Source organism: Oryx dammah, unplaced genomic scaffold (genome assembly GCF_014754425.2).
Source record: "Oryx dammah isolate SB20612 unplaced genomic scaffold, SCBI_Odam_1.1 HiC_scaffold_1, whole genome shotgun sequence".
NCBI lineage: Eukaryota > Metazoa > Chordata > Mammalia > Artiodactyla > Bovidae > Oryx > Oryx dammah.
In genome coordinates, this window is record NW_024070185.1 from 77,693,945 (window position 1) to 77,710,751 (window position 16,807).

Below are 16,807 nucleotides of genomic sequence, written 5' to 3' on the forward strand. Positions count from 1 at the left end.
AACTTGGACAAATGCTATAATCCCACATAGACAGTATAACAGTGTACATACAAAGAACTGTGTGTGTGTGTATATATATATATTATATATACATCATTGGAGGGACCAATGTTGAGAGAGAATTCAGGCTATATCAAGTTCAGGTTAAGAAGAAAGGGGTAGGTTTTACAGTAGAATAATTTGTATAAGTAAAGAGGTGTAAAAGAATATGACACAGTGCTTGCTTGTATCATATATTGCTTAGGAAATGGGGAGGTTTAAAAAGATGAGTTTCAGGGGGTTCCCAGATGGTTCAGTAGGTAAAGAATCTGCTTGCAATTCAGGAAAAGATGATTTTCAAACAAAGATAAAACCATGATTCTCATACAGATAAAAAAGTAAACGTGGGTTAAGGATTTTATTAAACTTATTCAGTGACATAACCAGACAGGAAAAGTTTTAAAACACATTTTTATGGAGTAGTGGAATACTGAAATAAATTATAAATAGGTAAAACTTTTTTCTGTAGAGTGAAACAGAATTTCATATTTATCAGTTACCTACAATTTCTAGCTATGTAAAATAACTCCCATAGAATCAATCTGACAATGCATACTCCATTGGAGTATGCAAATTTTTTTTCTATGAAAGTGGCAGGAAATTTCAACCTGAAGACTTCATTGGAGCTTTGTACTAGTGTGAAAAGTGGAATCACCAGAGGACAGAGTGGGAGAGAGAGTTTCCCTTAGGTCTCTTGTGATATGTTATTTTCATTGTGAGTTTATGGAATTGCATCTCAGTGCCAAATGCATTCCAGACTCACGGGGATGGAGTGCAACTGTTCTCTACTGCTTTGCATTGCTATGTAGTCCAGTGTGAATTGATTCTGCAGTTCAGAAATTGAAAGGAAGACAAGCCTCCATTTGTGTTCCCTTTTGAAACCTTTATTCACAGTCTCATGGTTAATACACCATTGCACTTTTATTTTATTTATTTTGAGAGAATATGTTAACTTGTTTTATCCCACTGTTGGCTTGGAGTTAATTTTGAGGTAGAAACCTCTCTCTGTCACCAATACCACCACTATGTAGGAAGGAAGTATAATTTTAGTTTGTTAAATCTGCTTATTTCATTTTAAAAAAAACACATGTAAAGATACATCAATTGTAAATTATAAAATCCCTTTAGAGGATACTGGGATAAGAATTTAGAGATGCTTTGAAACTGACATTTTTCTTTATGTATTTAGGCAGTATTTGAGGTTAAAATTCATAGAAATATTGAAAATGTTAACTTTTTTCCCTTTGCAGATCATCCCATTATGATGGGTTTTGAGCCACTTGTTAACCAGAGACTGCTTCCACCCACCTTCCCTCGATATGCAAAAATAATAAAAAGAGAAGAAATGGTCAACTATTTTGCAAGATTGATAGATAGAATAAAAACTGTCTGTGAGGTGGTCAATTTAACAAATTTACATTGTATCTTGGTAAGTACAAATCAAGTCTCTATTCTGGAATATAGCTTTGATTTAATAGCAGAATAGTTTATTATGTTTTAGAGACCCTTGCAAGGGTAAATAATGCTCCTCACCTATTCTCTGTGATATCTGGAGAATTAAGTGTTTGTGTATATTATTTTTCTTTCTGTATTGAATCCTCAAGGATTTTATACTACCCATTCTAGAGATTAAGAACCTAAAATGTGGAGAAGTTAGGTAATTCACTCAAACTTAAAAAATGGCAGTTTGAACCCTCAATTCTATGCTAAACCTTTAATATAAAAAAATGTTTGTTAATGTATACATATATACAGATATATGCATATGTATGTTTTTTCATTAAAAAATTGAGTGATAGTAACTTGCTTTTTCATCAATAATCTCTGTATCTTGAATATGTTTTCATGTCAATAAATAATATACAAATAACAGATACCAAAATATTAATTACAACTACTTATAAATAGTGGAAAGCTATATGACAGTTTTTTTTTTTGCATTTTTTTCTGCATTTTCGGTGTTTTTTGGTATTTTGCATATAGGGCAGAAACAGTGGTAAGGGGGAGAATAGTGATATTAGTGAAGGAAAGTTCATATATTGGGAACCCATATGATGATACTTTTGACAGCTATGGAGTAATAAGATATATACCTAGTTTAAATGAGGTAAGTAATGGACTATATAGAATATATCCTGTTAGGAATGTGCACTAGGAATAAGAAATTGAGTACAAACTGTGATAGTGAGTATATATACATTCACACATACATATATTCAGCCAGTGTGCTTTTTTTGTGTGCTAGTATATACAGTGATGAGCAAAAGTATATCATCCATCTTGTCATGGGGCTGTAAAGTGCTATAGAAATTGATCAAATAAATCAAATAAATGTTGATAAAATTACAACCCAATATAAGCATTATGAGGGAAAGGAACTGGGAACTATAACATATAGCATATAATGAAGGAATTGACCTAAATGATCAGGGAAGGCTTTTTTTAAGAAGTGACGGTGAAGCTAAGATCTGACAGGTACATTTCATGCAGGGATAGCATAATAAAGGACAGAAATGTAAAGACCTGACAGAAGCAGAAGAATTTGAAAAGGTGGCAGGAATACACAGAAGAACTGTACAAGAAAGATCTTAATCATGCAGATAGCCATGATGCTGTGGTCACTCACCCACCTACAGTCTAAAATCCTAGAGTCTAAAGTCAAGTCAGTCATAGGAAGCATTGCCACAAACAAGGCTAGTGGAGGTAATGGAATTCCAGCTGAGCTATTTCAGATCCTAAAAGATGATGCTGTTAAAGTGCTGCAGTCAGTATAAGGACTGCAAAAGGTCAGTTTTCATTCCGATCCCAAAGAAGGACAGTGCCAAAGAATGTACAAACTACCATACCGTTGTGCTCATTTCACGTACTAGTATGGTTATGCTTAAAATCCAAGCTAGGCTTCAGCAGTACGTGAACTGAGAACTTCCAGATGTCCAAGCTGAGTTTAGAAAAGGCAGAGGAACCATAGATCAAATTGCCAACATTCGTAGGCTCATAAAGCAAAGGGAATTCCAGAAAAGCATCTAATTCTGGTTTACTGACTACACTAAAGCCTTTGGCTGTGTGGATCACGACAACTATGGAAAATTCTTAGAGATGGGAATACCAGACCACCTTACCTGTCTCCTGAGAAATCTGTATGCAGGTCAAGAAGCAACAGTTAGAACTTTACATGGAACGATGGACTGGTTCAAAATTGGGAAAGGAATACAAGTGAAAGGAGTACAAGAAGACTGTATATTGTACTTTGTTCATTTAACTTCTATGCAGAGTACTTCATGCAAAATGCCGGGCTGGGTGAGTTATAAGCTGGAATCAAGATTGCTAGGAGAAATATCAACAACTTCAGTTATATAGATAATTCCACCCTAATGGCAAAAAGTGAGGAGGAACTAAAGAGCCTCTTGATGAGGGTGAAAGAGGACAGTGAAAAAGCTGCCTTAAAATTCAGCATTCCAAAAACTAAGATCATAGCATCTGTCCCATCACTTCATGGCAAATAGATGGGGGGAAAGTGGAAGCATTGACAGATTTTATTTTCTTGGGCTCCAAAATCACTGTGAACAGTGACTACAACCATGAAATTAAAAAATGCTTTCTCCTTGGAAAGAAAGCTGTGGTGAGCCTAGGCAGCATATTACAAAGCAGAGACATCTCTTGGCTGACAAAGGTCCATATAATCGAAGTTAGGGTTTTTCCAGTAGTCATGTGTGGATATGAGAGTTGGACCATGAAGAAGGCTGCACTCTGAAGAATTGATGCCTTTGAATTGCGGTGCTAGGGAAGACTCTTGAGAGTCTCTTAGACTGCAAGGAGATCAAACCAGTCAATCCTAAAGGAAATCACCCCTGAATATTCATTGGAAGGATTGCTGAAGCTGAAGCTCCAATATTTTGGCCACCTGATGCAAACAGCAGACTCATTGGAAAAGATCCTGATGCTGAGAAAGATTGAAGGCAAAAGGAGAAGAGGGCAGCAGAGGATGAGGTGGTTAGATAGCATCACTGACTCGGTGGACATGAATCTGAGTAAACTCTGAGAGGTAGTGAAGAACAGGGAAGCCTGGTGTGCTGCAGTCCAGTGGGTCGCAAAGAGTCAGAGCCAACTTAGCTACTGAATAACAGCAGAGTAAACACAGTGAGATAAATAAGGAAACCATTACCACAGTCCAAGGTAGAAAGGATTGTCACTTGGACTGGAAGGATGGCAGGGAGATGATAAGATTGTCATTGTTACAGCTATCTGTGAGCTAAAAGGCTTCCCTGATAGCTTGGTTGGTAAAGAATCTGCCTGCAATGTAGGAGACACTGGTTCAATTCCTGTGTCGGGAATATCTGCTGGAGAAGGGATAGGCTACCCATTCCAGTATTCTTGGGCTTCCTTTGTGGCTCAGCTGGTAAAGAATCTACCTGCAATGTGGGAGACCTGGGTCCAGTCCCTGGGTTGGGAAGATCCCCTGGAGAGGGGGAAGGCTACCCATTCCAGTATTCTGGCCTGGAATAGTCTACATGCATATTTGGTGCTGTTCAGTCAAAGGGGGAAATTCTCTAAGGAACTTGAGAGTCAAATGGGGGTCTTAAGGAAGTAAAGTTTGAAGTACATTTAAAATATTTAAGTAGAGATATTGAACAGATAGTGACTTATGGGTAGAATTTAGAGATCTGTGCTTAGAGTTAAAATTTTAGAATTATTACAGTATAGATAGTAATTGAAGCATGAGTGTTTATGTTTTAATATTTATGAGGAGAAGAGTATATAGATTAAGAAAAGAAGGTTGTCTGAAACTAAACTTTGAACCTACAGAACAAACTGAGAAGTACCCAGAGGAAGAAACATGTGAAAGTCATTTAAAGATTTTTCAAGGAGGAAGTCATGCTGTTGAATAACTGAATGAAGGAGATAAATAAGGTCCAAACTCAGTGTTCTCTGAAGTTGGTAATGGGGGACAAGTGGTGCCTAGAGCAAAGAATCAGGTTACATGTGTTGAAGAGGAGTAGAGACAGTGGGTACAGCCAACTTCTTCAGAAAGTTTGGCTGAGAAGACAGCAATTGAGAGGAAAATGTGGGATCGTGCGATAATCTTTTCTTTTTAAAGATGAGAGAAGTGAGTATTTAAATGAAAATGGGAATGATCTGGTAAAGCGGAGGAATTTTAGTATCTAGGAGAGCAAAATATGGATAGTTGACAGTGTGTGGTGATTGTGAAAAAGCCAAAGGAATGCGATCCTTTTATACAGGTGTAGGATATCTGTTGTTAAAATAGACAACTAAAGGATCTGGGTACAGTTGTGTATAGAGTTAGTTTAAAGGCTACAGTTGAGGAATTTTCTGTGGTATAAATTATTTTAATTTTCTTTGTAATATAAAATAGTAGCATCTCTCTCTGATGCAGAATATTCACTTTGAGGAGTGTGTGCAAGGTGTAAAAATTGTGAGAAAAATGAATGAATTCAGTTAGCTTGATTACGTGGTATTTATTTTTGTGAGGTAGGAAATAAACCTCTGTCTTTAGTTAGTAAATTAGTAGTGATACTATTATTTTCATGATATAAAAATTTAATGTTGGTATCTACATAATTATTATTCATCAGTTTGTTAAAATAGTTTTTTTTAGGCTCTAAAATTATCCATTGTTCCATTCATGTTGTTTTTGTTTTTTTAGTTGCTAAGTTGTATCCAACTGTTTTGCAGCCAAATGGACTGTAGCTTTGTCCATGGGATTTCCCAGACAAGAATCCTGGAGTGGGTTGCCATTCTTCCTGCAGTGGGTCTTCGCAATGCAGGGATCAAACTTCCATCTCCTATACTGGCAGGCCCATTCTTAACCACTGGACCGCGAAGGCAGTCCCAAGCTGGGCAGCATTTTGATACAAAACGAACTCTTCCTTTACCTGACAGACTCTGAGTGTCTCAAGAGCCACAGTACATCATGTTCCTAATACCTTTTGTTGTTGTTTAGTCACTAAGTCATGTCCAACTCTTTGTGACTCCATGGACTGTAGGTTGCCAGGCTCCTCTGTCCATGGGATTTTCTAGGCCAGAATACTATAGTTGGTTGCCATTTGTTTCTCCAAGGGCTCTCTTCAGCCCAGGGGTCAAACTCCTGTCTCCTGCTTTGGCAGGTGGCTTCTTTGCAGCCAGACCACCAGGGAAGCCCATTCCACTCATACAAATAGACAATTCTTATAGAAATGATCTTTAGCAATCTGTCTTATTTTAATTTTGATAGTGTATCATTCCCAGAAGATCTAGTAAAAATTACACTCTATATGCAAGCATTTTCAACTTTTATTTAATCTGTTAATGACATTACTTTTCTTCTGTGTATCTTTTAGGATTTTTTCTGTGAATTTAGTGAACAATCACCTTGTGTTCTTTCGAGATCTCTATTACAAGTAAGTTCCACTTAGTATCAAAATAGTTTTTTAAACAGCAAATAATGTGTATTGACATTGTTTTATTTATTATGGAATAAAAGATGGATGCTTCTAAAGGGTATTCCATGGTTAGTGTTATATTTTTGGAATAAAAGTATTGAGTTATAGTGTTAGACATTCATTAAGATCATAGTCTGGGCCAGAAAACAAATCTTAGTAAGTAAAAAAAATTTGAAATCATAGAAAGTATGCTCTCTGACTATTTTGGAATTAAACTAGTAATTAGTAATAGATGTATCTGGAAAATTTTGCAAGTGTTTGAAAATTAACACACTTCTAAAGAACCTGTGAGTCAAAGAGGAAATGTTGATGGTAATTAGAAATTATTTTGAACTGAATGAAAATGAAAATATATCAGACTTTGTGGGATACAGTTAAAGCGGTACTTAGTATAGAACTAAATGTTTATATGAAAGAAAGGACAGAAATTATAATTTAAGCTTCTACTTTAAAAATATAGAAAAAGAAGAGCAAATCAAACTAGAAACAAGCAGAAGGAAATAAAGATAAGAGCAGAAATGTGTAAAATAGGAAAGAGACAAATAACAGATAAAATCATTATAGCCAAGAGCTGGTTCTAAAATTGATGAATATCAAGACAGACCAAGAATAAAAAAAGATACAGATAAATAATATTAGGAATTATTATATATGCTAAACAAATTAAAAGGATAATATAGAGTATCCTAAATAACTCTATATCCATAAATGAAAAACTTAAGTGAAATGGACCAGTTCTGTGAGGACACGACCAATGCCCCTTCAAGAAGTAGACAATTTGAATACTCCTGTATCAATCTGAGAAATTGTGTTCATAGTTAAAAAAAAAAAGTCTTTAAACAAAACTCCAGGCCAATTCTACACACAGGCTCTTCCAGAAAATAGAAGAGGCAAGAACATATCATGAGGCCTGCATTGCCTCAATACCAAAACCAGACAAAGACATTTCAGGCTTAGAAAACTATAGACCTGTATCCCTTAAAAACATAAGAATTAAAGTATTACCAAAGCCTCCTGATGAAAGTGAAAGAGGAGAGTGAAAAAGTTGGCTTAAAGCTCAACATTCAGAAAACGAAGATCATGGCATCCAGTCCCATCACTTCATGGGAAATAGATGGGGAAACAGTGGAAACCGTGTCAGACTTTATTTTTCTGTGCTCCAAAATCACTGCAGATGGTGATTGCAGCCATGAAATTAAAAGACGCTTACTCCTTGGAAGAAAAGTTATAACCAACCTAGATAGCATATTCAAAAGCAGAGACATTACTTTGCCAACAAAGGTCCATCTAGTCAAGGCTATGGTTTTCCAGTAGTCACGTATGGATGTGAGAGTTGGACTGTGAAGAAAGCTGAGCGCCGAAGAATTGATGCTTTTGAACTGTGGTGTTGGAGAAGACTCTTGAGAGTCCCTTAGACTGCAAGGACATCCAACCAGTCCATCCTAAAGGAGATCAGTCCTGGGTGTTCATTGGAAGGACTGATGCTAAAGCTGAAACCCTAGTACTTTGGCCATCTCATGCGAAGAGTTGACTCATTAGAAAAGACTCTGGTGCTGGGAGGGATTGGGGGCAGGAAGAGAAGAGGACGACAGAGGATGAGATGGCTGAATGGCATTACCGACTCGATGGACATGAGTTTGAGTGAACTCCGGGAGATGATGATGGACAGGGAGGCCTGGCATGCTGCGATTCATGGGGTCGCAAAGAGTTGGACACGACTGAGCGACTGAACTGAGATCAAATCTACCAATATATAAAAAAAGAAAATACATTATAATCAAGTGCATTTTATCACAGGAATGCAAGCCTGGCTCAATGTTTAAAGTATAATTTACCATATAATATAAAGTCTCAATAGATTCAGGAAATCTATTTGACAAAATCAGCATCCATTCATGATGTTGCAAAACTCTCAGCAAAACTAGGAAGAGAACTTCTTTAATATGATAAAGAGCATGTGCAAAAATCCTATAGCTAACACCACACTTAATGATGAAAGAGTAAGTTATTTTCTCCTTTGATTGGGAAGAAAGCAAGGATGTCCAGTCTCATCACTCCACTTTACTCAATGTGGTACTGGAAGTCTTAGCCAATGAAAAAAGGCATGAAAAGAAATAAAAGACATATATTTGAGAAAGTAAGAAATAATATTTCTTTATAGACGACATGATTATCTATGTAGAGTACCAAGGAATCTGCAAAGAAGTTCCTAGACCTGATAGATAAGTTTAACAAAATCACAGGATATGATACCAGTGTACAGAAAGCAGTTGTATTTCTATATACTTGCAATGAACAATGCAAACCAAAAACTTTAAAGCATACTATTTATATTAAACATCAAGAATGAAGGACGTACAGGTAAGTCCAGCACCTGTTTGGAGAACCTGTATACTAAAAAACTACAAAGTAATAATGAAAGACATCAGAAGAGGCTTAAATAAATAGGTATGTCTTGTTTGCGAATGGGAAGAATTGATGTTTTTTTAAGATGTCAGTTCTCCCCCAAAATTAATCTACAGATTCAAAGCAATCTCAAAATTATAGCAGAAGTTTTTGTAGATGTCAACAAGCTACTTCTAAAATTTATATAGAAAGGCAAAGGAACTAGTACAGCCAAAACAAATTATTATTACTGTATTTTGAATTGAATGAAAATGAAAATATATCAGACTTTGTGGGATTGTAAATAATAATAATATTATTATAAATAATAATGTAGTTTAATAATTAATTATTTTAGATACATTTCTTTCACTTTCAGAAAGTTTTTATGTATTCCAAAGTATTTATTTGAGATAGGCTATCAACTGGCTTGATATTAATAACCATTAAATATTTCATAATTTATGAAACCTTTTCTTGTATGTTGGCTCATTTGACATATTCAGACATGTCATTTCATTTTCACTAGTTTGATATTACTACCCTTGACTTGAAAGATTTTTTTTCCTGCACATTTCTTCTCCTGCGTAAAAATACTCTTAAATAGGGATTAAGTAGTACCCATCATGGAAGCAGTGATTTATAAAAATTTTCTACCGGCTTTTTACATTTTAATCTCTTGTATTCTGTGACATTTAAAAGAAGTGTGTTTATGTCACAGTAATGAAAAATACATGTACAATATGTCAAGATTGTGACAGCATTACTAATATATATAACATTTGTTTTAAGACCACTTTCCTGGTGGATAACAAAAAGGTCTTTGGAATCCATCTCATGCAAGACATGGTGAAAGATGCTCTTCGGTCTTTTGTCAGTCCTCCGGTGCTCTCCCCAAAGTAAGTATCATAAGGCATTGTATAGCCTGTATGTTTCTTAAAAGCCCAAATTCTCTGTGCTCCTTTATGGCAAAGATATAAAAACAGCTGGATTCAAGTCTCCATGTAAGTAAAATAACTCTTATTGTTAAAATTAATTGATTTCTGCCACATATTTTTTAAATTTAAATTGAGGTTTTCTGAAGTTGATACTGGGTCCAGTATGAGAAGAAAAGCTTACAAGGACTTGTGAGAAATTCAGCAAGTTGTATTGACCCTTACTGTGTGCAAAGCACTGTGCTAAGTAGACACTTTGGGAAATAATTATAAAAAGGTAAGATTTCCTCTCAATAATTTTGAGTCTAGATAGAAATAGAAAATGCTGATAATTTATCCTTAATTATATGCTGGTAGAGTCATTTCCCCAAAATTATGCTGCCATAAAAAGCTGGAAGGATCGTTTGAATTGGCCTTTTGGAAAAGAACGCCAACTTTATTGACCTTTCCCTTGAGAAAAGAAGAAAGGAGATGCTATTTCTTAGGAAAGAAACCAGCATTTGTTAAGATATAGTGTGTGAAATCACATATTTTAAGGAAAGTTAGTGGTTCAGCATTCAATTTGTTGAATAAATCGTGCCACATTTCACATAAAACTCTGGTAGCCTCCTGTCTTAGGTTGGTTCTCCAGAAGCTGATCCTGACACAAAGATTCATGCCAGTGTAATTTAGAAGGTAATTCCAGGAGAGCTTTCAGGTTTGTAGGCAGGTGGGACATGAACAGGAAGAAAGCCACGTAGTGGTGTGCTTTACAGTTGGTTGTTGCTGTTCAGTCACGGAGTCCTGTTTGACTCTTCACGACATGATGGACTGTGGCACGCCTAGCTCCTCTATCCTCCATTATCTCCCAGAGTTTGCTCAGATTCATGTCCATTGAGTCGGTGATGCTATCTAACCATTTCATCCTTTGCCATCCCCTTCTCCCTTTGCCTTCAGCCTTTCCCAGCATCAGGGTCTTTGCCAGTGAATCAGCTCTTCCCATCAAGTGGCCAAAGTATTAAGAGCTTCAGTTTCAGCAGCAGTCCTTCCAGTGCACATTCAGGGTTGATTTCCTTTAGGATTGACAAGTTTTATCTCCTTGCAGTCCAAGGGACTCTCAAGAGTCTTCTCCAGCACCACAGTTGAAAGCATCAGACTTCTTTATGGTCCAATTCTCACATCTGTACATGACTACTGGTTAAAAACCATAGCTTTGATTATATGGACCTTTGTCAGCAAAGTGATATGTCTGCTTTTCAGTGTGCTGTCTCGTTTTTCATAGCTTTCTCTTCCAAGGAGCATGCGTCTTTTCATTTCATGGCTGTCACCGTTGGCAGTGATTTTGGAGCCGAAGAAAGTCTGTCACTGTTTCCACTCTTCCCCCTTTTATTTGCCATGAAGTGATGGGAGTGGACGCCATGACGTTAGGTTTTTAATGTTGAGTTTTACGCCAGCATTTTCACTCTCCTCTTGCACTTTCATCCAGAGGCTCTTTAGGTTCTGTTCACTTTCTACCATTTAAGTGATATTATCTACATATTTGAGGTTGTTGATACTTCTTCCAGCAATCTTGATACCGGTTTTATGATTTATCCAGCCCAATGAAGTACTCTGCATATCAGTTAAGTAAGCAGGGTGACCCTATACAACCTTGTACTCCTTTTCGAATTTTGAACCAGTCCGTTGTTCCTTGTATGGTTGTAACTGTTGCTTTTTGACCCTCATACTGGTTTCTCAGGAGACCGGTAAGGTGGTCCGGTATCCCCATCTCTTTTAAGAATTTTCCACAGTTTATTGTGATCCACACAGTCAAAGGCTTTAGTGTAATCAATAAAGAAGTAGTTGTTTTTCTGGAGTCCCCTTGATTTCTTTATGATCCTACAAATGTTGGCAATATAATCTGGTTCCTCTGCCTTTTCTAAACCCAGCTTGTTTGTGTAGAAGTTCTCAGTTCACATACTTCTGAAGCCTAGCATGAAGGATTTTAAGCATAACCTTGCTAGCATGTGAAATGAATGCAGTTGTACAGTAGTTTGAACATTTTTTGGCATTGCCCTTCTTTAGGATTGGAATGAAAACCAACCTTTCTAATCCCGTGACCACTGCTGAGTTTTCCAAATTTGCCGACATATTGAGTGCCTCACTTTGACAGCATCCTTTTTTAGGGTTTTAAATAACTCAACTGAAACTCATTTTGATGACCATCATCATAGTTATCTTTGTGTATAAGATATATACATATATGATTTTATATATATATGGGATCACATTAAACAGTTATTCTTATCATGAACGTTTAATTATTTTTTATGGATTTTTTAAGTCAAACGTGTAATTTTAAAATGTATTTATAATTTTTGTACTCAAAAGTAATCATAACTTTATATCTCAAAGTACATAGTTAATTCTTTTTAATGGCTGCCAAATGTTTCATAATATGCATGTGTTTTACAGAGTGAGACTACTGGGTGGGGGGGACATGTATAGTTTTAATTTTGATACATGTATTAGACTGTATTCTGAAAGATTTAACAATTTATATTTGCAGTGGGAATATAAGAGAGTACAATTTTCCTTTATCCTGACCAGCAGTAGTAGGTGTTATCATTCTTTAATTTTTTCCAGTGTATATCAATGAGAAGTGATATCTCATTGTCAGTTTAATTTGAGCACTTAATATGATGTTCATTGGACATTTGGGATGGTTTTTCTGTGAATTGCCTTTTTTTAATCCTTTACCCATGGACTTTTATTAAATGGTTTACTTTTTCAGAAAGTTTGTAACAAATCCTTGTGTATTATGAGAGGTTAATCCTTTGTGATAGACATTGAAGATTTTTTCCTTAATCTTTTGTCACATCAAAATGTGTAAAATGCTGTTTGAATTTTGATAAGAATTATATTGAATCTGTAGATCACTTTAACTAGGTTGGCTATTTTAACTATTCTTCTAGTCCATGTGCCTAGAATATCTTTCCATTTATTTGTATCTTCTTCAGTGTCTTTTATCAATGTCTTATAGCTTTCAGTGTACAGGTGTTTCACCTCCTTGGTTGAATTTATTCCTAGATATTTTATTCTATTTGATGCTACTGTAAATGGAATCATTTTCTTAGTTTCCGTTTCTGATAGTTCAGTGTGACAGTTTTGTATATTAAGTTTGTATCCTGCAACTTTACTGAATTCTTGTGTTAGTTCTAACAGGAGTTTTTTTGTAGAATCTTCCGAGTTTTCAATGTGTAATATGGCGTGCTCTGCATATAGAGATCATTAAAAATTATTTTTAAATTTCTGTGATTAAATGTATCATATATTCAGAATATGAATTGACAGACACCTGTACCACCATCCATTTTAAGCAGAGTTTTTATTAATTTTGTTTTTATAAATTCCATTACTGATAAGGTCATTGGTAAAATTAAGTATTTCATAAACACTCTATGAATTATTGATATTTTATTACATTCATACACACAATATATGAGTTATTAAATCTTATTAATTCCCTTATTTGGTATCTGATGTTGTCAGACACCTTTCTGTGTTCTAGAGAAATGGGAAAGACTAAATTGTGAACAAATATATAATGTCAGGTTGTAAGTACTGTATAGAAAGATAAAGATGAGATGGTTCTCATAAATGGGGATAGTTGTGAAAAGCCTCTTGGAAGTGGTGATATATGTGAATATACTGAGAATGAGCTATGCAAAATCAAAAGGATGAAGCTTCCTGACAGTAAACAATAACTGCAAGGTCTCAGGAGTAATGCTGAGCTTTAGGTATCAAGGAGCAAGCTAATTTTAGTGGATTCATTTATTAGAGATACATCTAAGGTAGCAGTTCTCAACTGTTTTTTGTCTTTACATTCTTAAAAGAGTTTAAGGACCCAAATAGCTTTTGTTTATATTGGTCCTGTTTATTTGCTGGGGTCCAGCCCCGGTGGATCCAGGGTGATTCGAAGGGGAGATGGATAGGCGAGGAAAACTTATGTATTTAGAGATATAAGATTAAATTAGGAAGAAATAGTATAGTAGGAAATTTAGGTGGAGAAAAAGAGGCTGAATAACTTGGTTTACAGGGAAAACCAATAAAACCTCGAGACAAGAGGTTTGCACCATCTACATTAGGCCACTGGCGCCCACTTGAGTATTGAAGGGTGCCCCGCCTTAGGCTCCCTTTCACGTGGGTCTTAGCAGCCAGGGCAAGTAAGTAAGACGTGGTGAGCCTCCCCGCTCCAGATGGGAATTCAGCCGAAAATGGGGAGAAAAGAATGACATGGGGAAGCCCAGCATCAGTGCAAGACTCCAAAACCTTTATTTTTCAAAATCAGCTTATATACCCCAAGTTGTACATAAAGAAACAGTGGAATATGCAGAGTTATGCAGGGGCAGCAGTCTTGACCCTCATTGAGACAAACAAGGCTTTCTTTTTGCATACCCTTCCGAATACAAAAGGTCTCAGGTGGTTTACATTATCTTCTGGCCAAGAGGCCTGTTAACATTTTTATGGCTCTCTTCCTGGATAATTGTCTGTCAACCAGAAAACTCCTTTTCCCTAGAAGTGTTTTTTCTTTACTCTGCATCACCCTCAAAGTACTAAATAAAGTTACATTCCTGTAGAACAAAGGTGCAGTGGGTTATAACAAAGAAAGTACTTAACTCAAAGATCTAATGTTGCTAATACCAGGTCTACTACCTGTTTTTCTATATACCAACTATCTCTACAAATAAAAGATATGAAAATTTGGCAGCAAGTATTGGCTCAACAAATGAAACCTTTAATCAGTCCTATTCTAATGATTTTGACTCCTCGGAAGCGCCTACATTCCTAGGATGTTTTAAGCTTCCTGTGCCTCCTGCTGTCAGGAGGCCTCAAACAATCACATGCGCAGCTGTACGAGTCCTACAGGCAGGCTAGAAATCCATCAGAGGGGTTTTTGGATTGAAACACTCGTATTATGCCCAGGAGATTTATTATCTAAGCTCTAATTTTTTCCAGAAAAAGGTGGGGTGGGGGACAGCCCCCTGTTAATGACAGAAGAGTAGGTGGAAAGCATAACACAGTAAAGCAGGCAGACTCTGGTCTTGGGGGGTGGATGGTCAGGAAATTCTAGGGGGAACCCCTTAAGCCTGATCACGTCCTTGCGTTTTGTCAGGCTTCCTTCCGCATGACCTTGTCATGGGTGGGATTCCTCACGCTGGCCTATTTTAGAAACTAAAATAATACTTTAAAAATGTTTATTCTTTTTGAAAAACAGTAAACTCATTACATGTTAATAAACATACATCACATTTATAAATCACATATTGACAAATATTTTATGGGAAATAACTTTTTAATTAAAATTAATGAGAAAAGTGGAATTGTTTTACATTTTTGCAAGCATCTTTCAAGGCTGTCTTAGTAGAATATAACTGAATTATTTTAACCTGCTTCTGTTTTCAGTCTGTTGTAGTATTGTTTGCCATGTAGCCTCTGAAAAAGCCATTGTACACTTATGAGAGAATGAGTGCTTTTGGCAAATAACATGTTAATATTATTATGAAAGTAGTTTTAACCTTGTGTTCCCCTCAAAAGCATCTCACCAGGGAAACCTAGGCTACATTGAGAACTGATGGACTATAATTTCAAATTCCCCTCCCCCACCTCATCCTTTTCTTTACTCTGGTCCTACAGTTTATGTGTCTCACTTTTATGAATACTTGTACACTTTACCCAAATATATGTGTCCATAAATAACATCAGCTTATTTTATGCTTTTAAACTTCACATAAACTTTGTCACAGTGTGTATGTATAGATATATATATATGTATCATTTGCAACATGACTTTTTCCGTCAACATTAGAATGTTGAAATTGACCAAGTTTATCCAACAAATTTATTTTGTTAAAATCCATACTTTGTACTGAAGTTTATTTTGTTGCTTCTCTGCAGTTGAAAATTTACCTTATTTCTAATTTATCACCATTGAAATCAGTGCTGTAGTGAACATCTTTGAATTATGACTCCTTTTGCACATAAAAAATTAATTGCTTATCTTAGGCACATGCATATTCAGCTTTACTAATTTTGTGAAATTGCTTTCAAAAATAATTCAATGAATTGTGTATGCCAGCCAACAGTGTATAAGGATTCCAGGTGCCCCATAGTCTAGGCATTATCAGACTTTTTAATTTTTGACAATATAATATATGTGAAATAAGTGTCTACATCTTAATTTGTGTTTTGTCTTCTCTATTTAATAATCTTTAACACTTAGATTTCCACGTTGTCACGCTTACCGTTGTCCATTTATATTTAATTATACAGTATGATCCTCATTATTTGCAGATTCTATATTTGTTAATATGCCTACATGCTAGAATATATTTGTTAACCTTTAAAACATTACTCACTCTGCTTTTACCATCTTCATGGACATGTGCAAAGTAGCAAAATATTCAAGTCACGCAACATGGAAGTCAAACAAGACAACTCTCTACCTTCTTGTGCCTTATAGTGTAATTATTTGCCCCTGTTTTTATGCTTTTTTGTTGGTGATTTTGTAGTTTCATGGCCAGTGAGTTGTAGTGATATGCTGTCTAGTGTTCTTGGCACAAGAAGGCTATGGTGTGCTTTACAGAAAGATTGTGTGTTAAATAAGATTTGCTCAGGCGTAAGTTCTTTGCTAATCAATCAGCAGTGTACTTTGTATATAGTGTCTTTAAAAGGAAACACACATAAACCAAGGTTAAACGTTGATCAGTTGATTAAAACATTGGGACCAGAGGCTGGAAGAATGCAATCCTGTATTTTATCCTAACAGCAGTGTTTCAGTATTCTCTATTTCAGCATCCACAGCAAGTTTATAGAACATAATTAACACATACTGTGAATCAGCTGTGTGTATAGCAGAGTTTATTGCAAGGTAGTCATCTGTTTCTTGTTCTTTTCTTTTAAAAGCGCTCTTTTGCATACTCTGTCTTGTAGATTTTTTCCTCTGTATTCCTCATGACACCTCTCTCTTTTTGCTGTGTTGTAAGAAAGTTA

The 16,807-nt window shown here is 35.8% G+C and overlaps 1 protein-coding gene across 4 annotated transcripts in view; it reads left to right on the plus strand.

The window, feature by feature from the left end:
• NAA35 (N-alpha-acetyltransferase 35, NatC auxiliary subunit) overlaps nucleotides 1–16,807 on the plus strand; it is a 93,667-nt gene that overhangs the window by 59,735 nt on the left and 17,125 nt on the right. For all 4 annotated transcript variants that reach the window (XM_040244961.1, XM_040244943.1, XM_040244954.1 and 1 more), the window contains 3 exons: nucleotides 1,290–1,468; nucleotides 6,375–6,434; nucleotides 9,654–9,760. In XM_040244961.1, coding sequence (XP_040100895.1) covers nucleotides 1,290–1,468; nucleotides 6,375–6,434; nucleotides 9,654–9,760 — 346 coding nt within the window. The remainder of the gene's footprint in view (nucleotides 1–1,289; nucleotides 1,469–6,374; nucleotides 6,435–9,653; nucleotides 9,761–16,807) is intronic.